This window comes from Salmo trutta, chromosome 9 (genome assembly GCF_901001165.1).
Source record: "Salmo trutta chromosome 9, fSalTru1.1, whole genome shotgun sequence".
Taxonomy (NCBI): domain Eukaryota; kingdom Metazoa; phylum Chordata; class Actinopteri; order Salmoniformes; family Salmonidae; genus Salmo; species Salmo trutta.
The window spans coordinates 9,186,668-9,210,176 of record NC_042965.1 but is presented as its reverse complement, the minus strand read 5'-3'; the positions used below and the strand labels follow the sequence as shown (position 1 = coordinate 9,210,176).

Sequence of the window (23,509 nt, the reverse complement as noted above, 5' to 3'; positions counted from 1 at the left end):
TAATCAAGCCATTGGTCATTTGTGCAATAAAATGTATTTTCCCCTGCTTCTGTAGGTGTGGTTTGGTTATTTTAGTGTTGCACAACTGTTGACATCAAATGAATTGGATCAAGCCTCTTAATTTGCAGTAGTTCACTAATTGGACGTACATTATTTTGCAGACTGCTGGTCAATGCAGGTGCAATCTGCAATGGTCATGGTTGCATGGTTTAATGGTCATTTCAATAATTGATATAGCGGTACCCATTGATTCTTGAAAAATATTACAGTTTAACTAATACATGCCTCTAAAATCATAAAGCCAAAAATGTTAGTCTGATGCCTAGTAGCCTGGCTGACACACAAGGCTAGTGATCCACCATCACCCCTGAAAGGTTTTTGTTGCAAAACAAAAATGTTAATTCTAAATGTCATTCATGCTTGTGTAATGTAGTGCTCAAAATATGAGCTGCAGAAATACATCTAAGAAAGGCAATTGGAAAAATAAGAATCATTCCATAATTTTTTTTACAAATACATATACCATTTAATATCTATATATTTAGAATGTGATTGTTTTCATTATATTTTATTTTACTGACCACAAAGTAACAAGTATATAACCTTTTACATACAAAAGCAGAAACTGCGTGAATAAATAAATAAATATGTTAACTCATAAATAGATGTTACAAGATAATACAATTGTTTTGGTTTTCTTATTCTGGTGTAACATACAGCAGTTTGCCTTCACAGAGAACCATCGATACTCAATGCAACAGGTGTTAACACGTTCATGAAACAACACTGGTAGAACTGAAATGATGTTCAACCTAGGCAATGGAAAACAGGAATGGGGGTTCACGAAATATATTCATTTACAATTAGCATTAAGTTTAAGGGAATGAAAGCGCACACATGTTCCCCCACAAAAAAATCTTAACTAGCCAGGCTACTTCAAGATATAGTAAAACACCCTAATCCTTCATCTGGTTCCTAGATTCACCCGTTTTAGATGGATTTCTAGGTCCAAATTCATATTCATATCCGTCTTGATCTTGCTGTCCAGGGATCTAAGCATCCCCCAACCTTAAATTGGCAACCACGATTGGCAATTGTAACAGAGCACAATAGCTGGGCTATCTAATAGGATATCCCCCATTATGTTCCAACTTTTTAAAGCAAAACTGAATACAGAATTATTTTTTGAATCCTATTTCCACTCTCTCTGCAAATGCAGCCAACCACTTCTCCAAAAGAAAAACTAAAAACATGAAGAATTTGATTAAAAGAACAGCAGAACATGAAATGCCAGAAGACAAGACGAGGTACTGAGAAAGCAACACAATTGACATAATATAGAGTGGCTCACTGGAGTATATCAGTAATTGAAAAAGAAATAAGACCAATGTTAAATAGTCAACTTTTTTTTTTGGGGACCCATTTCTGCTCAGACAACTACAAGTCACATGTACGATCATATATGTATCATAAATCTATGTTTTGAAGGTTTAAAAATAGCCTTTGTTTAGTTCTCATTAAAGTACAATTCATACACAACAGTATACAGAGACATACTATAGAATAGACAAACAAGGCAGAATGAGAAATAATCAAAACTCTGCCCATTACTAAATTACTGACATGGTTCCAACTGATTCATGACTCCTTGCAGTGTGCAGTGCCACACGTCGTGCCCATGCACACAGGTTTACAGGGGATACAGACAAGTGGCAAGTGTCTGTTAGGACCTGGCTGATTTGGGAGTTTAACAAATACAAATGATGTAGAAACCAGTGATTTAATCAAAGATGGAAGGAAGAGGAACAAACTATTTTAACTGTCTGACTTTTCACGTCTCCTTGTAAGAAGTTACCACTCTATCCTTTAAAGGGTCAACCGGCCGGGATCGGGAGTCCCGTAGGGCGGCGCGCAATTGGCCCAGCGTTGTCCAGGTTTGGCCGTCATTGTAAATAAGAATTTGTTCTTAACTGACTTTTCTAGTTAAATAAATGTATCATGGATGGATCAGTCCTTGCATCCATAGCTCTGTCTATGAATTTGAGAGTGGTTACATTTCTCAAACCCCATCCCTCAGATTTTTACCGAAACAGGGGTGGGGAAATTGCTTTGTTATTGTTTCTACTGCTGATTGCAGCTTTAAGCAACCCAATTAATTAATTTATTTTATTTCAGTTTAAAGAAATTCTCAAATATATTGTGATATAACACCTACCTACATGCAGTAACAACTTACTTGGGACAAGGTTACTTGCGAGGTAGTCTACTTATTCAACACAGTAGAAAATTGAGGCTGTCCATTGGCACATTTGATATGTACCTTACCTATCAGCAATTTACATAGGTAAACTATTGCTCCAGACAGGCTGTAAATATGAGTTTACACCCCAACATTATGGACATTTCACTCAACCAGGTTAAGCCTAGTCCTGTACTGAATTGCACTTTAATAAAGATTCATGGTAACTATCACATCTTAAAATATTCCAGGACTAATTGTTCATCTTATTTAGAAAAAATGAAATAAAATGGTTAACCGATATTCAGTTCTTGAGTAACTATGGCAGGAAAAAAAATGCCTATATTCATTTGATCTGGGTCTGTGAAACCAGCCTTGTGTATGTATATTCTAACCCCACTTCAATCAAGACAGGCCAGTGTACAAGGCATACCACATAGACATCCTATGATGACTAAGTATGTGTCACAGTTAACAATTAAAAATAAATCACTGACAGAATAACTGGAGGTAAAAGTCACCATTCCCTTGGTGTTCCATGACATAACCTGAAATGACAGAGTACCGGTATAGCATAATATGGTATACCCTGGCTGGTATTACATAGATAAGGAGAAGGTAGTGAACAGTTTAGCACATTTCAGTCATTTTCATCAAGGCACGCAATTGAAAACGTTTTAAAACATTTGGTGACTGAAAACGAAAGTGACAGTTTCTTATAGGACCAGTCTAAGTAGTGCCTCCCTACGTCTGTTCTTTTCCATTTGGTGCCTAATGAACTGGACCCTGATCTCTCTGTTCGGTTGCAGCTGTTCAAACTGACCATAGAGAACGATAGAGGTCTCTATTAGCCAAAACGCTGTTTTACCATGGGCAGCACCGGGTCATCAGGAGGGATCAGCCAATCGTAAAGAAGAAAATTGACTACTTAGAAATGGAGATAGCCTCAACGGCACTGCCCATTTTGTCACAGACGCTATAATGGAACAGATACAAATATGAATCCTCTATCTATCTCTATGTTTGAGAAAAACATGGGAAACAGGAAGAGGAAGAAGGAAGAGAAGTGGATGACTCCTGTAGATCACTTGTTCTCAATGAGAGTCTGCACCTTGCACACCAGTTCCCGGGCCAGTGTCAGGATCTGCTTGCTGTTGTGATGCTCCGCCATTTCTGAAAGGAGATGAGAGAAGAAGATTTCATTCCCGCTGGACCACTTCCAACATCGATGCACAAGGCTATAATACCATATTTATTTTGTGTGTGCGTGTTATTCATTGAACCATTAATTTACTCAGCACAGGTACTCATTCAACGTTATTATTTGCCTTTCGGCTATTGACAAAGTGGGACATTACAACAACAAATTTTTTTTAGATTTCTCTAGGAAATTAAAGCAGTTGAATGCTCCACATCGAAAGTGTATCTGTAGTTTACAGCTTGTGCCCTATTCAAGTGTTTCATATTAGCTTCTGCAAGGTGGTAGATAGTTTACCATAAAAAAAGGTATACTGTAGTACTGTACACACAATTTGAGATCAGAATTTTGACACCCACAGTGTTAAATGTAAAATGTTCTTAGAAATTATATGTGACCCATAGGTGTGTAATGGTTCACCAAACCCACGGTTCGAAAGGTAGTGCGGTTTTGGGGTCACGGTTCAGTTCAGGTTTGGGTACAGCGGGAAAATATAATCCCATTCACAATGTGCGTCACGGGGGGGGTACTGTCACGACTTCCGCCAAAGTCGGCTCCTCTCCTTGTTCGGGCGGCGTTCGGTGGTCGACGTCACCGGCTTTCTAACCATCGCCGCTCCATTTTTCATTTATCCATTTGTTTTGTCTTGTTCCCTGCACACCTGGTTTTCATTCCCCAATCACACAGCATGTATTTACTCCTCTGTTCCCCTTCATGTCTTTGTGTGAAAATGTTTTGTGTTACGTGTCAGTTTTGACACGCCAGACTGGTGTTCGTATATTCCGTGTTTTGTGACGAGGTATGTTTATTTGTTTGAACATAATTATTGTGACCATTTGCGCGTTTTGCACTAATGCCAATTGGCTTGAGGTTTTGACGCAGTGGCATCCGTCTGTTGGTTTCTCCTGCCTAAATAAAGTGTGCGCCTGTTCACAACTCTCTGCTCTCCTGCACCTGACTCCGCTAGCAATAAGGCATCCCTGGGGTTTGTGGTATATGGCCAATATACCACAGCTAATGGCTGTATCCAGGCACTACGTGTTGCGTCATGCTTAAGAAAAGCCCTTAGCCATGGTATAATTAAATGATAATGCTAGAGAAGCCAGTGTTTGGAGGATATATTGGCACGGTGTTGTTAGGCTCAAGACAAAGTCGAGGGCCGGCAAACCATGCCAATATATCCTCCAAACACCGGCTTCGAGGGCATTATCGCTTTTATACAATGGGTTACCAACATATTCTAATAATGATTGACATATTTTAATAAAAAACTTTTTTGAGGAATTTATTCATACTATTTCATGCTTCATATTTAGACACAAATCTAAGGTTGCTACCCAAAGCCGAGTGGACGTTTGTTCTATCAGTTCGGTTGCCAGAGACGCGACCCAGTCATTAAGTCTTTTTGTTCTGCATCTATGGACACGACCCAGTCGTTCGCTCGAAATGTTCCATTGCCATACTGGCTGGCAAGTTTCCTATCCCTTGCTTGCTAGCTAGCCAACTACGGCTAACTTAGTGCAGAGAGAATAACAGCAAAGTAGCTACATTTATGTTTGTTTAAGCTGTTTTCTAGTGACATTTATTTGGATGCATCCATAACAATGAGCTAATGATGCGCGATTTCACCTGGCATAGAAAATGTGCTCCCTCGTCAGGACACTGTTGTTCAGAGGATTTAGCCAACAACACAGCTAACACATTCACTTCAAACTGAAGCTGGAAAGACTGCAAACTAGCTGCACTTCGTTTAGTTTTACCAGTTTTCTATTAACATTCCTTTGTATATATCCATCAAAATTATGCCAGCTGATTCATGATTTGACTGGCTGAGAAAATCTGTCTCATCCCGACTCCCGACACATTCATTACTATGTGACAGATGGAGATCGAATTTCAATACTGAAACAATGCTGCAAATGTCAGAGAGACAGACAGCAAGGTTTATACAAATCTCTGCTGTTGAAAACCAAATGCTAGTCTAAAAGAAATGGGAGATAATGTCTAGATGATATTTATAGTGGAGATCAAGTTTACAAATTGCCTGGCTGGGCTGATGAAACAGTGGATTGCGCAGTGAGATGCGACAGAGTAAATAGGCATTTCAACATCATAGTTTTAGCCGGAGATAAATTGTGGAATAGACACCGGCTGGATTGCGGTTTTAACCAATCAGCATCCAGGATTAGACCCACCCATTGTATAATGGCCATATACCATGCCTTAATTACGTCATGTCATAGCTCGCAATAACTATTCTTTTGAGGAAAACCTAATTTTGCTTCTAACGTAAATACAACTTACTACGATATTCCTTCTTAATTGGCTCTATAACATTATTGAAAAAGGGTTTATTGTATAAATATGGCAACTCCTCTCTTGCTGTGAAAAAAATAATTGGGCTAGTTTTCAGGCATTTTTGTGAGTGTTTTGAGTGGTCATCGGGCTACAATTTTTTTGCTAGACCTGGCAACCCTGGCTGTCACTGTTAAGTAAGCTCAACACAGGGTGAGTTGGCCAATTCATTGAAAACTTTGGCTTTGTTTTGCTTATATAAAGCGGGTACTACCCGTTTGCTGAAATGAATGCAAGAGGGAAGTTCGTATCTTGGCTTGAGCACTTTCACGAGGTGCTGAAACCCAATATTCTCAACCACTGGGAATGGGCACATATCCACGGCTGTAAACCAAAGACTGTAAAAAATATAAACATAGCCTAACTACGCCTATGTAATTTATTAGGCCCGGTCAGTTGTGTTGTTGTTTCTTTGCTTTTATGTATGTATACTGGGAGTATGTCGGTGTAAATGTGTAAACATATTTGAGGTGTTGGCAGATGCATAGGTTATTCTCATTGAGCGTGGCGACATACTGTTAACGTTTCATCCACAAACCTCTCGCCGTTGTAATCTACTGGGAAGCATACATTTCCCAAACTGGAGATTTAAATGATGATGGAGGATCCTCCAATTCTGGTTTATCGACCCCACCACTCGCCATTGTACAGAACTAGTTCCCAGCTGCGTCTCGCAAAAGGACAGTTTAAAATGGCCAATTAAGATTTGAATTTTGATTGCAACGGGCGCATATGCTGTAGTTGTTTTAACAGAATAGCCTGAAATGTTTTTTTCAGCTCAGTTTTACTCAAGAGGCATAGATGTTTATAAATAACCCAAGATAGACCAGAGCCTGTCGTTTTAAATGGGAGCAAAATAAATCAAAGTGGGCAGAACAAGCAAGCAGGTAAGCAGAGCCAAGCATGAGCTAGTGAGATCATATTTCCATTAGGGAACGCAGTGAGATGGAACAAAATTCTAAATACACTCCTAAACAACACTATGTTTTGAAACTTTGGCAAAGTCTACAAAACGCAGTCCACTCTGTTACAGAGACTAGTTTTAGAAGCGGAAAACTGTATGGAGATCAAATGTTTCATCAATGAGAAAATTAACAGAATTTCAGCCAAAATCCATTTGCTCCAGTCTCCAACTGGGCTTCCTCTCATCACCATATTTGGTAGTGAGTGGAAACGCCAACTAGGCTTCCTCTCATCACCATATTTGGTAGTGAGTGGAATCGCCAACTAGGCTTCCTCTCATCACCATATTTGGTAGTGAGTGGAATCGCCAACTAGGCTTCCTCTCATCACCATATTTGGTAGTGAGTGGAAACGCCAACTAGGCTTTCTCTCATCACCATATTTGGTAGTGAGTGGAAACGCCAACTAGGCTTCCTCTCATCACCATATTTGGTAGTGAGTGGAAACGCCAACTAGGCTTCCTCTCATCACCATATTTGGTAGTGAGTGGAAACGCCAACTGGATGCAACAGTAAATCCAGTGAAATGTCTGGCTAATTGTTCCATTTGTGGCATAGGCCAACAATGCAGCATAGGCATGTGTTTTTATTTTGAATTATGTTTTATGTATTCATTCGGGTTCACAGTGCAGACTGAACCGAGGACCTGTACCGAATGGGAACATGTGTAGGCCTAACTTTACACCTAGTGACCCACTGAAATAGCATTAAACTAACACTTTTCAAAGTGTTCACAAACTAACACTTGTGTTGGTCCCTAATACCATGGGTGTTGCAAATTCCGACTTTTAATTATTATTTAACTAGGCAAGTCAGTTAAGAACAAATTCTTATTTACAATGACGGCCTACAAGGGAACAGTTGGTTAGCTGCCTTGTTCAGGGGCAGAACGACAGATTTTTACGTCGTCAGCTCGGGGATTCGACCCAGCAACCTTTCGGTTACTGGCCCAACGCTCTAACCACTAGGCTACCTAGTGTTAAATTAACACTTTATTAGATGCCGTTACATGTTTTTTTGTTTTAGGGAATATGTAGTGTTACAGTATATTGGGGGGGGGTTAACATTGTAGATTGTAAAGCCTTATTTATCGGGGTGGCAGGGTAGACTAGTGGTTAGAGCGTTGGACTAGTAACCAAAAGGTTGCAATATTGAATCCCCGAGCTGACAAGGTAAAAATCTGTCGTTCTGCCCCTGAACAAGGCAGTTAACCCACTGTTCCTAGACTGTCATTGAAAAAAGAATTTGTTCTTAACTGACTTGCCTAGGTAAATAATAGGTAAAATAAATGTTTTGGATTTTTGCATATTTCCCAGCATGCCTTCCAAGTGAATGTGAGAGATACCCACCTATGACTGTGTTGTTAGTGACAGAGCCATGGTTGTTGCATTCAATAACTAGTCCTGAAGCCTTAACCAAGTGACTGCCTAAGTGAATGTGTTTAAATGAAAAGTAAACCCTCTATGATCATATATTATACATTTTACAAGGCCTTTAGTTATGGCCTGGTTATCCCCAACATTGTGGTCTGAAAATAGTGGCTCAAGGGCCACATCTGACCTGCAAGTCACAATAAGCTGGTTAGTGAAGTGATCAGTAATTCCTATTGGAATCCAGCCAGAGCGAGGATATTCAACACTATGAATATTTTACCACCCCCAACCTGCATTCAGAATGACTGCAATGGTGAAGGACTTGATAAACAAGACTACCTAAATCATCTAAACTGGAACAACCATTTTAGTAACAGGTGCAATAAATCCAACCACTTACAGATTGTATTAGTTTAGAAAAATGTAAGTTATTTATCTTTGTATAGTATAAGATCAATTAATCAATCAATGTGCATGCAGAAACGTAGATACTAAAACAAACTATTAACAAAAAAATCTACCAGCAACAAAGCATTCTGGGAAGAATGATGAGGCCCCACCCATGTCTTTTTCACTCATAGAGTTAACGGAAATCAACAACAGTCGAGTAACAACAACACATAGTGTTGATTCCACTGTGGGTCCACTGTCCTAATCCCTCGATATGCTGGTTGAAATGTTTTCTTTTTTTTGCTAGCGTCACACTGTAGCACTGTGGGAGAAGGCTCAATTTTAAGTTTGATTTTCTTAAAACCACCTGTGTCGCGGTGAAGGGTAACTTTTAAACTAGTGCAACTGTATGGAGAGAGACTCCAGACTTCCAGTGCTCCACAAACAATTGAATGAATGTTGATTCATTGTTAAGACAGTGTACCGTTGAAAAACTTAATGATGTCGGTGAAGTCCATGTTGTTCTCCAGAATGATGTCCCGGTAGACCTCCACCAGTGCCAGAGCGATGAAGAGGACAAAGTGGCCAGAGGAGGCGTACTTCGCTGCCCAGATGGTTTCCCACACCGCAAACACATCGTCATACACCAGCTCTGAGAAAGAAAAAGGTACAGTGAATGCAGAAGTCAGGTGTGGTTGGGGTATGGCAGAACCGGATTAACAAATTATAGGCCCCGGGTGGCCCCCATTGATATTGTTAGTCAATCTCACTCAGATATCAATAACATGGCATAAGTCATGGCAAAGTGTGTCGAATTTCAGGTAATTGGCTTTAAAACTAAAAAAAAAAAAAGACTCCGCCCCATGGCAAAATGTGTACAACTGCAGAAAATTAACTCTCTCTGCCGTCAAGAGGGGGGGGGCAACAAAAATATTTTGCCCGCCAGGTGGGTGGGCCCCCCAACCAAATCTCGCTTAGGGCCCCCAAAAGGCTAGGGTCGACCCTGAATCAGTTACCCAACCAAGGTGGGCCTGTTTTTCCTGGGTGATCTTACTGCCTGCCATATCTTTGATGTGGAAACGGCTCATTAGAACTAGGTCTTGTTAGCCTTCTTCTTTGCTGTTTGACATTTGGTTGACGGTATGAAAACACTCTCCCCTAAGTTTAATTGGCATTTGCTATGGTAGAAAATCCCCTCATAGCAGGATATAATTATTACCACGCTTTAAGTCTAGAAGGAACCATCGGTAGCAGAAGTAGAAGTGGGTGTAGTCGCCATTTTGGTGCATGAGCTCAAAGAGCTCAGAATCCAGGATCTACAGAGGGGTAAGAGGAGAGAGGAAGGCGTAGGAGAGAGGGCACACAGACAGTTGAAGGAAGAGGGATGGGTTGGGGGGAGTAGAGGAAAAGGGTCGGGGAAGAGAGTGAGGGGAGGTTAGTGGAGAACAAAGTTGGATATGTTATATTCACTGTGTCCTACTATTCATGACATTAACTGGATGCATGCCAAAATATACACTACTTGACTAAAAGTATCATGGGAATTAATATGGAGTTGGTCCCTCCTTTGTTGGTGCATCCTGTTTCCATTGATCATCCTTGAGATGTTTCTGTGGTCAATTTAATTGATTGGACATGATTTGGAAAGGCACACACCTGTCTCTATAAGGTCTCACAGTTGTCAGAGCAAAAACTAAGTCTTAAGGTTTAAGGAATTGTCCGTAGAGCTCCGAGAAAGCATTGTTTCGAGACACAGATCTGGGGAAGGGTACCAAAAAATGTATTCAGCATTGAAGGTCCCCAAGAACAGTGTCCTCAATCATTCTTAATTGAAAGAAGTTAGGAACCACCAAGACTCTTCCTAGAACTGGCCGTCCGGCCAAACTAAGCAATCGGGGAAAAGGGTCTTGGTCAGGGAGGTGACCAAGAACCCGATGGTCACTCTGGCAGAGCTCCAGAGTTCCTCTATGGAAATGGGAGAACCTTCCAGAAGTACAACCATCTCTGCAGCGCTCCACCAATCAGGCCTTTATGGTAAAGTGGCCAGACGGAAGCCACTCCTCAGTAAAAGGCACATGACAGCCTGCTTGGAGTTTGCCAAAAGTCACCTAAAGGACTCTCAGACCATGAGAAACAAGATTCTCTGGTCTGATGAAACCAAGATTGAACACTTTGGCCTGAATGCTAAGCATCATGTCTGGAATAAACCTGGCACCATACCTACAGTGAAGCATGGTGGTGGCAGCATCATGCTGTGGGGATGTTTTTGAGTGGCAGGGACTGGGAGACTAGTCAGGGTCGAGGGAAAGATGAACAGAGCCAAGTACAGAGATATCCTTGATGAAAACCTGCTCCAGAGCGCTCAGGACTGGGGCGAAGGTTCACATTCCAACAGGACAACAACCCTAAGCACATAGCCAAGACAATGCAGGAGTGGCTTCGGGAAAAGTCTCTGAATGTCCTTAAGTGGCCCAGCCAGAGCCCAGACTTGAACCCGATAGAACATCTCTTGAGACATCTGAAAATAGCTGTGCCGAGATGCTCGCCATCCAACCTGACAGAGCTTGAGAGGATCTGCAGAGAAGAATAGGAGAAACTCCCCAAATATAGATGTGCCAAGCTTGTAGCGTTATACTCCAAAGAACTCGAAGCTGTAATCGCTGCCAAGGGTACTTCAACAAAGTACTGAGTAAAGGGTCTGAATACTTAATGTGATATCAGTTTATTTTTGTATACATTTACAAAAAATGTGCAAACTACTAAAAACCCGTTTTTGCTTCGTCATTATGGGCTATTGTGTCTAGATTGATGAAGGAAAAAAACAATTTAATTCATTTTAGAATAAGGCTGTAATGTAACAAAATGTGGAAAAGGTCAAGGGTCTGAATACATACAATAGTGTATATATAGAAGTTACAAAGTGTCTCTGTGGCCTCACCTGGATGAGAGAGCGCATGTTGGCAAATTGAGTGTCCATGCCACCGCCATGGGGGAAATTCTGATTCATCCGCTTCATGAGCTCAGTGAAACAGCTGAAGGCCATGGCCTCTGAGTGAGAGTGAGCGAGTGTGAGAGTGAGAGAGACAGAGAGAAAAAAGACACAGGGAGAGATGAGGAAAGACCAGGAGAGTGATTGAGCAAAGACAGAGAAATATTGAGCGGTCCACTTCCGTTGCCATTTCTGTTGTCCCCCCTGAAGCACAACAATATCCCTGTCCTCGGTTTCATAAGATTATATTCATTGTACTCTTTCTTTACATTCCAATACCGCTGTATGATATAGAGATAGTCTATGATGAGTCTCATTGACTGATTGTCGTTTGACTAAGTTTATGTAGAATCTTAATTTGACCTATTGCCACAGCAAAATAATCCTGTCGAAACAGGATTTGAACGTTTAGTCCATTATGTTGCTTGATCGGTGGTTAGGATATTAACTGGACAAAAGTAGGCTACATTAAGTGAAATACCATTAATATAACCGTGCGTTAGTGTGGGTTTTCAGTGAAATTATGTAAATCACGAAGCTCATCTGCACTTCCTGCAATTTTCAGCAACAAAAAAGTGATCAAATTAAGATCCTACATCTGTATGTGTGCGAGTTAAAAAAAGGACTGATCAAATCAAATTTCGGAAGGCAAAATAATCTTGACGGTTGACACATTTTTCTTCCATCGCAGAATTCGCAAATACCAAGGAGGAGAGTGAGGGAGGAACACACACAGTCACAGCCTTGACTCAACAGCGTTAACTCACCATCATCCAGAATGACAAGGAGGGGAGCCAGCAGGTCACACATGCCCTGCACATAGCCAATCTCCAGGTGCTGCCAGATGTAGCTGAGAAGAGAAGTCACCATCATGTGCGGGTGTAACTCATTCATTCTTCCTATTTTCCCATTTGGCATTGAGCTCCACACATAACATAATGAGTCATAGATTATTTCCAAACCTTTCTGCAGTAGAGCACTAGAGAATCATGAAAGACATGGTTTTTATTTTACCTGCACATGATGTTGCGCAGTTTCTCCAGGTTGGCAGGGGTAAAGTACCAATAGTTTCTGTCACATCGCTGGACATCCTTCTCAATGCGGTGCAGGTTCATCGTGTACATATCCAAAAGCTCTTGCTACAACAAAGGCGCAACCCCCCCCACACACAAAATGTTAAAGCATAACTTACTCGTAACTGTAAAACCAAAAACCAAAATAAATCTTGATTATTCTGAAAATAAAATGCCAAGTGCCTACAGAATAGGTGGTTCCGATGGATGACACTGGAGAGATGTCCTCGTTTTTCAGCTCTCTGCCCACGGTCAGGGAGTCAAATTGTGGGAAGATGCTCTCCATCTCAGACAAGTTGGACTCTGTGCCCTCTGGGCTGGTTTTGCACTGCTCATCCTCCTCCAGTTGGAGCTCCAGATGGGGGACTGAGCCCTCAGAGAGAGCAGCCCCGACCCCGGAACTGTTGCACGGACCCATCCTGTCCCACAGTGGGGTAATGGAGACTTTTGCCATCTCAATGGCTGAAGGAGACTCCTCAGATTCTGTGGTGGCCAGAGCCTCCATACTCTGGGTGGTGCTACCAAATGCTTCCATTGCCCTTGCCACCCTGGTGTCTGCTACGGGGCTTGTATTCTTCTCCGTCTCTGACCGCTTGGTCTCCTCCTCTCTTTTTCCCACTTCCTTAGATTTTGTAATGTCCTCCGCAACTTCGTGTGACACCGTTTTAACCCCCTTTGTTTCGGTTACCTCAACAAATTTTAAAGTCTCATTGGCTTCTACTTCTTTCTCAGTTTCTGTCTTTTCCATAGTCTTTCTTTCAGCTTCCTTTACTTCCGATGTTTCAGCACTCTTTGTTTCTCCAGCCTCTGAAGTTCGCTCATCCTCGAGTTCTGATGTCTTGTCCTCCATTGCTTCTGCAGTCATCGTTGATGTCAATGCCTTCTCTTTTGGCTCTCTATGGTTTGTTTGGGATGTTTCATTCTCTTCTGGATCTACAGACTCTGGTTCTGATCCTTCGTCCTCTGTTTCTCTTGACTCTTGAGTTTTCAATGTCTCTGGTTCCAGTGACTGCAACGCCTCTGTGTCTGCTAGCATGATTGGCTCTCCATCCAACATTTTCACCACTTCGGTCTCAGGCTCTTTAGCCTCCATTGTTTTGAACTCATCTGTTTTGGACTCCACCGTTTCTTCTACAGCATCCACTTCTGCGTTCGGTAACTCAACGTCCCCCTTTTCATTGATCCTTACCTCTTCTGTCTCGGCAGGTTCAGTCACGGAAGTATTTTCTTCCTCTATTTTCTGGCTCTCTAAAACACCTAGGTCTGCTGCCTTGTCCTCCCTTGTCTCTGTTTTTTTGTCCATTTCAATCTCTGGCACCTCTGTCTTCTCTGTCTTTTTGTCAATTTCTACTTCTGGCATTTCTGTTTCCACTGGCTCTACTGTCACTGTATTTTTGTCCATTTCTATATCTGGCACTTCTGTCTCGTTGCCCTCAATCTCTTGGGTCATTTCGGTCGCACCCTCTCTTTCTTCCTTCTCTGGTGGGTCCTTGGCCTGGAGGTCCTTCTCCTCCTGCAGGGCCGGGGGTTGGGCTTTTGGGCTATCTGCCCCCAACTCTTCCTCATGGGCTTTGACTGGGCTCTGTGGGGCTGGGGCCAACTGTGGAGGAGTGCCGGTGATGTTTTTAGGGGTGGTGTCAGTGCTGTCCTCTGTGCTCAGAGAGCGATCTGACAGGCCCGAGGTGACTGAGAAGTTGCGAGAGGAGGGGTGCCCCGAGTCTGGGGAGCTGGTCCCGTTGGGCAGGGCTCCTCCATTGGGGATCTTGGGCACCTGCTTGGCCTCTTTGCTCTTGGGCTCGGTCTCGATCTGATCCACCTCCTCCACAGACTCAAACACCTAAAAGAACAAGCCAAAGGGAAGCAGGCTAGTCTACGGGATGGGAGGATGTGAACTGAAGAACTAGCAGGCGAGAGAGTGTGGTGTTGAGCAGGCGAGATAGTGTGGGGTTGAGGAATACTGGTTCAAAAAAGCAAAAGATCCCATTACACATAATATAGCAATATCAATATAACTGTAATAGACTAGAGCAGTGTTTCTCAAACTCTTCTTCTTTGAGATTGGGTTGGTGGATCGCATCCAACTTTTAAGGTGCATACACCGCCACCTACTGTGCTGGAGTGTGAGGCCAGTCACGGCCTACCTCATTAAATTCTCTTCATTAGTCCTGTTTCTCTAAGAAAGTGAAATAGAGCCCTAGACAACACTTCCCTCCCCTTTCCTCCCCCCACTACATCACCCAAACCCCAACCCCGTCCAGCCTCTCTAACCCTTTCACTCAATCTCTTCCTATCTACGTCATACAGTTCACAAAATATCAACACATGGTCCACCGTTTCCTCCATTAAACACTCATCACACAGACCTGTTTCATGTCTCCCAATCATCCACAAAATGGCATTCAAACCCGTGTGCCCAAACTGTAGTCTACTCAACACTACATCCCATACTCGCCACCTCTTCCTGAGCTGAGTGGTGCACGCAATAAAATTGCCTCCCCTCACTATTAGCATCCCACTAGCTTTGCCAAAGATCGAGCCCTTTTGCCCGGATCAAGGACTTAACTTCCCTACGGCCCAACGGGACCTGAATATCTACCCTCTCTCCTCACCACACTCGTAGCCACCACATCAGCCTTCTCATTACCCTCCACTCCCACTTGGGCAGGAACCCAACAAAAGCTTACCACCACTCCCATACTCTCCAATCCCATTAACAGCTCCATCATCTCCACAAACAAGTCTCTCCTCTCCGACCTGCCCGTCTTCACACTACTCAACACTGCAGCCGAATCAGAGCAGATCACCACTCTGAGTGGTTTCCCCTCCTCCACCCATCTCAAACCTATAATCATGGCCATCAACTCGGCCACCTACACTGACACATAATCAGTTAATCGCTTACATACTCTAACATTGAAATCTGGGATATACACTCCTGCCCTCACCCTACCACTACCACCCTACCACTGACTGGAAAAATGACTTGTGTCATGCACAAAGTAGACGTCCTAACCAACTTGCCAAAACTATAGTTTGTTAACAAGAAATTTGTGGAGTGGTTGAAAAACGATTTTTAATGATTCCAGTCTAAGTGTATGTAAACTTCCAACTTCAACTGTATGTATATATCTCCACATCCCATCTCATGTGCTCACCCCATTCTCTTCTTCCCTCAATCATATCCACAGCTACACTTGGTTTCAGAAACAACCACGGAGGAACGTTCCCCAATGCAATTGCCGGCCCTATCTCGCTCTCCCCTAGTCCATATTCTACCACTTTCTTCCTAATTGTCCACCCGTACGCCTTCTGCTTACCCACTCTCGGTCCCAATATTCCCCATTTGCCATGACCGCAGGATATCCTTCTGAACTCCTTTTCAACCTTTCCGAGTACGCTAATGCAAGTTTGTCCCGCTTTATCCTCTGTGCCAGTTCCCCACTATCCACCTGCAATGCCTCAACAGGTGTCATCCTGAAGGCACCCACACACACACTCTCAGGGTCCTTGACTCTATCCTATCCAGGCGCTGTAGTACCGTTCTGGCTGCCGATCCATATACAAAGCACCCATAATCCAAAGATGACCTGATCAATGCCTGATACATATACAACAGTGTTTGTCTATCCAACCCCCAATCATATCCTGCCACTGCCCTCGTGAGGTTCAACACCTTCCTCCCCTATTTTCAATATACTCAACATGTCTCTTCCACGTAAGCCTCTCATCAAACCACATCCCCTAAATTCTTCAACTCAGACACCCGATCTATATCCTGAACGTATATTTGCAGCTTATCATCTTTAACCTTCCTCCTATACAAACACCATAAAGCAGGTCTTGGCCACAGACATCCTAAACCACCATGTTAGAGACCAATCTTCTACAACTCCCACAGCTTCTTCCTCATCACATATTTCACATTCCTACCTCTCTCCCATACAGCCCCATCATCAGCATACAAGGCCACACCCAGTCCCTGTCCCACCTTTTTAAATATATAATCTATCATCAGGGTGAACAACACCGGACTAACCACACTTCCCAGAGAAGTAGCATTGTCCACTTCAAACCACATTGACAATTCTGGACCACCACACGTTTCCACCCAGCAGGTATCACCCCAGTCCTCAGCAGCTTACTATACAACCCTAACACTGCTTCCAACACACTGTCCGGTGCATGTTAAACATCACATAACACACCCTATCTTCTCAAGGAGCAGTCCGCCCGCATCCCTCCAACGCCCTTGTCATATCATACATAGAAAACTCTGCATCCATAGCTTCTCCTTACTCCCCCTTTTTTTATTTAAAACATGTTCATGCTCCTTTAACTTTTCCCAACATCTCATCTTACTCTCATCACACAGGTGCTGACATCTATGAACCACTGCAAATGCACCACCTAGGACAGTTGACTTTTCTATACTTGATACAGCTTTGACATTTTGTTTCTACCAACACTGGAATTCCAGCATTTTACCCTTCATTTTTTTTTAATTTTTTTTTTTTTTACATTTTCCAAAACTGAGTGCACATTTTGGTTTTTGCCCTAATACAGCTGATCAAAGCTGTCAAAAAACAAAACACGCACCCCTTTGGTTTCCGAGGACTGAGTTTGGGAAACCCTGGACTAGAGTAATTCAATAGGTTTGAAACATTAGGAATATCATAGTTGCATGAATGACAAAAATTGAAAGATTTGTATAAAAAAAAAAAAGATTGTGTGTCGGAACGATTTCTAGCTTTTGGAGGCGCTCTTAGATTTTGATCTTGAAGCCATAATACAACATATTTCCATGAAAATAGTGATTGCGAGACAATCGTTCTACAGTTCACTTTTTAGTATTGTGGGACTAAGCAGCTTTTGTGTATGAGTCATTCTACAGAAGTGGTGCAAATTGGGGGTTGGAAGAAAAACTATTCCAACATAAAGTATATATTAGTCACACACTTTGTGTTGCCTATTTGAAATATATACCTGAATTCCTTATCACCCCACTAAATTTGTCACTACCAAAACATAGTGAAAAAGTTGCAACAGTCCATCATTACTTGAAGACATGAACGTCAGTCAATCTGGAAAATGTCAAGAACTTTTAAAGTTTCTTCAAGTGCAGTCACAAAAACCATCAAGTGCTATGATGAAACTGGCTCTCACGAGGAACGCCACAGGAAAGGAAGACCCAGTTACCTCTGCTGCAGAGATAAGTTAGAGTTAACTGCAACTCAGATTGCAGCCCAAATAAATGGTACAGAGTTCAAGTAACAGACATGTCTCAACATCAACTATTCAGCAGAGACTGGGTGAATCAGGCCATCATGGTCAAATTGCTGCAAAGAAACCACTACTAGAGGACACCAATAAGAAGAGATTTGCTTGGGCCAAGAAACACGAGCAATGGACATTAGACTGGTGAAATCTGTCCTTTGGTCCAAATTTGACATTTTTGGTTCCAACCTCCGTGTCTCTGTGAGTAGGTGAACGGTTGATCTCCACATGTGTGGTTCCCACCGTGAAGAATTGAGGAGGTGGTGTGGGTTTTCTTTGCTGGTGACACTGTTAGTGATTTATTTAGAATTCAAGGCACACTTAACCAGCATGGCTACCACAGCATTCTGCAGCAATATGCTATCCCATTTGCGCTTAGTGGGACTATCATTTGACCCAATACACACCTCCAGGCTGTGTAAGGGCTATTTGACCGAGGAGAGTGATGGAGGGCTGCATCAGATGACCTGGCCTCCACAATCACCCGACCTCAACCCAAGTGAGATGGTTTGGGATGAGTTGGTTCGCAGAATAAAGGAAAAGCAGCCAACAAGTGCTCAGCATTTGTTGGCTGCATATGTGGGAACTCCTCCTACTGTTGGAAAAGCATTCCTCATGAAGCTGGTTGAGAGAATGCCAAGAGTGTTTATTCCAATATTTTTTATGTAACTAGGCAAGCCAGTTAAGAACAAAGTCTTATTTACAATGACGGCCTACCTTGGCAAAACCCAGACGATGCTGGGCCAATTGTGCACCGCCCTATGAGACACCCTGTCACGTTGGTATGAAGAGATTCTGGAGACAGGCGCAGGAACGCGTAATAGGGTTTTTTATTAAGCCCAAATTACGGCGTGCCGTGTAAAGGCACGGGGACAAAGACCAAACAAACACGTAACAAAACACAAGGTAGAAACCCAAAACAAAAGAGCAAGGAGTACCTCGAATAAATAACACACGTGCACAATGATTAACACCGGGACGAGACCCGTAATCATCTGCGCAATCCACAATGGCACAAACGCCCAAACCGCACAGGTACTCACACGCACCAATGGACATAGTAACAATAATGGACAGCCCAATGGAAACCAAAGGGCATACTTATACAAGTACTAATCAGTGGGAATAGGGGACAGGTGTGCGTAATGAAAGTTCCGGAGGGATCCGTGACACTCCCAATCACGGCTGGATGTGATATAGCCTGGAATCGAACCAGGGACTGTATTGACACTATTTCATAGTTTTGATGTCTTCACTATTATTCCACCATGTAGAAAATAGTAAAAAAATAAAGAAAAACCTTTGAATGATTAGGTATGTCCAAACTTTTGACTGGTACTGTACATTTTATAAATGCTATTTGCATACCATTTAACTTGATTTTTTAAAACTGAATTCATAGAAATATAATCTCTATTGTTCTCTGTTGACTGTATGAATCTGAAACGTGTTAATTGATTGAATTACTTATGCATCTAATTAATGATGTTAGATGTTTCAATTATTACTTGAGTCCAATATGTGGGGATTGCTATGGGTGGTGATTGCTATGGGTTGAGAGTGATCAGCCAATCATCAGAGAGCATGGTCTTCTTCAAATTGGGTTGCCTATGGTTTGTAAACCAAAGACTAAGGTAATATCCAGGCCAATACCAATATTTATACCAGGACATTGGTCCCAAGATCCAGACCCAGTGAGTTAAGACTTTATTTATGTTATGTCTCAAGACCAAGACCACTAAATCAAGAGTCCATGGGCCCTTTCTTCAATTGTAAGAAACTCAAATAGAGTACATTTGAGTACAGTATAGTACAGTACAGTAGAGCACATTATAGACGTCTATGTTTTGGCCAAATAGATGTCAATGTTTGGGCTCTTGGAGGGTTGGAGCCCCCCTGCTGGCAATACATTTCAATACCCTACACTTTTTCCTGAAGTGTACACTTGTCCCCTACCCACATGGTGGTCCTCTGTAGCTCAGTTGGTAGAGCACGTCACATGCAACTTTAAAAAGGATTTATCCTCAATGGTGCTGCCCGTGCTGTCACAAACACCATAATGGCACAGATACAAATATATCTCCATGGTGTCAATTGTCTCAGTTGTGACCATTTCTGTTTGTACAATTTTGACTTATTTTGTATTTAAAAGAATCCACATAGCCAGACATATGTTAACTATCTTTCATTTGGACGGATGTACATCCCAGCAAACATATATTTTAGTCACAAAAGCGTACTTCTAATACGTCTTGATACATTAGTGACACTGTAAAAATACATGAAGATTTACCAACTTGCTCACTAATTTTCTCCTAAAGGTTTGCAGACAGACTACTCACCACATGGTGAGTAATCTCATCACCTGGTGATATTTGTAGGACTGTGACTTAAGGCACATTTATTCTAAAGTCTTTTAACATGTGCGTTTCAGTGACTTCAAAAGTTGGGACAGCCTTTTATGAGAAAGCTGTTTAAAAAGAAACAAAACGACTTATTAGATCAGTATATTTCAATGTAATAATACAACTCAAATCATGAATTGCGTTGTTTTCAATGAAGTTGAAGAGTCAGGGTTTGGGACAGCCACCTCTCAATATAAACAATTACTTTTTACTATAATATGTACTATATTAATTTAATAATATGTTTGTTATTGCCTTGGATTGAATTAGAACATATCATGATGTAAATAAGGTGAATGCACCAATTTGTAAGTCGCTCTGGATAAGAGCGTCTGCTAAATGACGTAAATGTAAATAAATGTCCTAAGTTTGGAGACTTAACCGTTTTTTAAATTGTTTTTGCGGGATTGGGACTGTAATTTGCTAAACTTTTGTAGAATCACCTGTATACAGGCAAGTGTATATTCAGCCCTGTGCGTGTTATTAATCGTATTGTTAATTATTATGAATAATAGCTACTTTTAATTATGTGAGCATAGAGGGGGATAGAATGACACACAAAATCAATGTAACATTTCATCTACAGTATTTTAATAGGACTCTCAGAGTGCATGAGGGGTACCTGGGTGCTGCTGCTGGAGTCACTCTGCAGGCGAGCCAGGCTCTGTCTGTCTGAGCTGCAGCTCTGGGAGGACTGGCATGGTTAGTACCAGAGAACCAGCAGGGGAGAAAACAGGTCAATTAAAAAACCTGGCACAACACAACATTCTAATGTGGATAAGTAATTCTGTAGGCCTGTATGTAATGATACGTAACTGTCATAAAGGCAGTGTATTATTGGTGCCCTAAGTTAACAGTTCACTATATGCTTTGTACCTTCATATTATTGAGGCGTTGGAGATCTAACATCTTGGTCAAAACAACATATTGGACTACCGGGTATCCTGTGTGCCACAAGACTATGTGTGCGTGTGGACAGGAGTGAGCGTGCGCGCGTGTCACCTCATTGCTGATGCTGGAGTCATGGTGCATCATCCTCTGGACGGGGTTTGGATTATCCACGCTGGCCGAGACAGACAAGCACTTAGCCAGCGCCGCTGCGTGCTGCTCCTTCTCCCGCTGCCGCACGATGGCCTCGCAGCCCAGCCACTCGCTCATGGTCTGCTCGTAGTACGCCCGCACCTGCTCATCCACCTGCAGTGTCACAGGGCAAGGGTCACGGGGTTGGAGGTCAAGGGGTTTTGGTGGTGACATTTAAATGGCAAGGGTGACACCAACCTCTTTCCTGTCAGACTCAGACATGCCAAACTGATAGTGGCCCAGGAGGAAGGGCCACACCTCCTTACGCAGCGAAGGATCAACACCGCCGAAGTACACCAGGCGCAGCAGCTCCTGCTCGTTATAGGCCTGGAGAGCAGAGAGGGACAGGCCTCAGTCAATGAGATATAGAAAGGCCTCTGTACAGACTTGGGTTCAAATACCAGAAGTAGTCATTTTCTTTAAGTTACTAGTTTTGTGAGTTTGATCGAGCCTGTCTGGAGTGCGGGTTTCACTTTTAGGACTATTCCATTGGTTCCATTGTGCCAGGTGAGCCCAGGTCGGAATATACTGTACAGTACACACAACGACGTACCCACACATGAATAGACTAACATTTACATATACAGTACACGGACATAAAACAATTCACAAGAACACATTGTGTACAAAACAAAAAAAGGAGGCCAGTGGCTTATCTAGAGTAGATCAGTTATTCTGCAGAATGGTTGTGTACCACTGGATGTCAGTGGGGGTCCTAAATCACTGTTAAATAATGTATAATACATTAAAAAATAAATATTAAACCTTTATTTAACTAGGCAAATCGGTTAAGAACAAATTCTTATTTACAATGACGGCCTACACTGGCCAAACCCGGACGGCGCTGGGCCAATTGTGCGCCGCCCTATGGGACTCCCAATCACGGCCTGTTGTGATACAGCCTGGAATCGAACCAGGGTGTCTGTAGTGACGCCTCAAGCACTGAGATGCAGTGCCTTAGACCGCTGTACGGGAGCCCAGATTGAATACAGACAGTAGGACTGTACAAACACAGATTGGACACACATGGATGAACTAGATCTAGACTATTCGTCACCTGAATCCCACCCATTGGTTGATTAGTCAACTGAATCCCACCCATGCAAATGTCTGCTGTTGAGCTTAATAGCAGGGCATTAGCCACCCTTGCATACGTTTGGTTGTGTGAGTAAGAATTTGTGAGTGATTTGATGATTAATGGGTGAATATAGATGAGTGTGTGTGTGCATGTGTACGTGCATGCGCATTTCATTGCCAGAGGGTTTTGGCTGGTTGGTACTGTACAGTGTGTATCTCTGATGATGTTAGCAACGCTGCTAATAATGTGATGGTGATACTTACAGTGCAGTCCTGAAGGAACCTCTGCCACACCTCAGCGGTGAGGCCCGTGAAGGCATCGCAGGGCACATCAGGCGCCACGATGGTGTGGTTGACCAGGGCCGAGAGGTGTGTACGTACAGTGGACAGTTGACGACAATAAGCTAGCCCTGAAATATAAAAACATAACCGCTTTCAAATGATCCTCCTTTCTGAGATTTTATGTGATAAAGCATTTAATAAGGCGATCACACGTCCGACACCTAATTAATAGTTGGACGCTAGGCTAATTGATGAACGGTTTGAAATTAAAATCCATTGCAACGCGTTGCAAATCATCTAGGGGTACAAAAGATAGAAGAGTTGTGTTCACAATCACGTACAGCCGTAGAACGCCCGGGAGATTATCTGATACTTCATTTGGTCACACAGCAGCTTCAAAGGGGCTCTGCAGAGGGAAACAGCATATAAATCAAAGTGTCCTCCATAATGCCTTCACCTCTTCGATCTTCAGCCTTTACCGATCCTACTGACCTGAGAAGGATACGAGCTCCACAGACCCGGGTTCAAATACTAGTTTAGGTAAGTGGGATCGGTAAAGGCTAGGGATGATGTCTGGGTAACCACCAGTGTGTGTCCGTCTCTGACCTTTCATGGTTGCAGCCGTTGGGGGGTCCTCCATCTGAGAAGCTGCCCTGGGTACAGGATGAGTAGGAGGACTTCCCGGGAATGGGCTGCCATATGTTGACCCCCTGGTCCATCAGCTCTGGAGCCACTGCATCACAGAACAACACACACAAGCATCACGGTTAGCGCACAGTATGAGGTTTGAAACATATCAGACCCACGTCAAA

The 23,509-nt window shown here is 42.7% G+C and overlaps 1 protein-coding gene across 2 annotated transcripts in view; it reads right to left on the bottom strand.

Annotated features, from left to right (window-relative positions):
* Positions 1-501: 501 nt before the first annotated feature.
* Positions 502-23,509, bottom strand: part of sgsm1a (small G protein signaling modulator 1a) — an 87,662-nt gene continuing 64,654 nt past the window's right edge. For both annotated transcript variants that reach the window (XM_029762276.1, XM_029762277.1), the window contains 13 exons: positions 23,304-23,430; positions 23,039-23,103; positions 22,680-22,825; positions 21,537-21,665; positions 21,261-21,452; positions 20,881-20,952; positions 12,767-14,416; positions 12,521-12,645; positions 12,274-12,356; positions 11,456-11,565; positions 9,737-9,833; positions 9,002-9,169; positions 502-3,412 (listed from right to left, as the gene is read on the bottom strand). In XM_029762276.1, the coding sequence (XP_029618136.1) occupies positions 3,324-3,412; positions 9,002-9,169; positions 9,737-9,833; positions 11,456-11,565; positions 12,274-12,356; positions 12,521-12,645; positions 12,767-14,416; positions 20,881-20,952; positions 21,261-21,452; positions 21,537-21,665; positions 22,680-22,825; positions 23,039-23,103; positions 23,304-23,430 (3,053 nt within the window). In that variant the 3' untranslated portion in view covers positions 502-3,323. The remainder of the gene's footprint in view (positions 3,413-9,001; positions 9,170-9,736; positions 9,834-11,455; positions 11,566-12,273; positions 12,357-12,520; positions 12,646-12,766; positions 14,417-20,880; positions 20,953-21,260; positions 21,453-21,536; positions 21,666-22,679; positions 22,826-23,038; positions 23,104-23,303; positions 23,431-23,509) is intronic.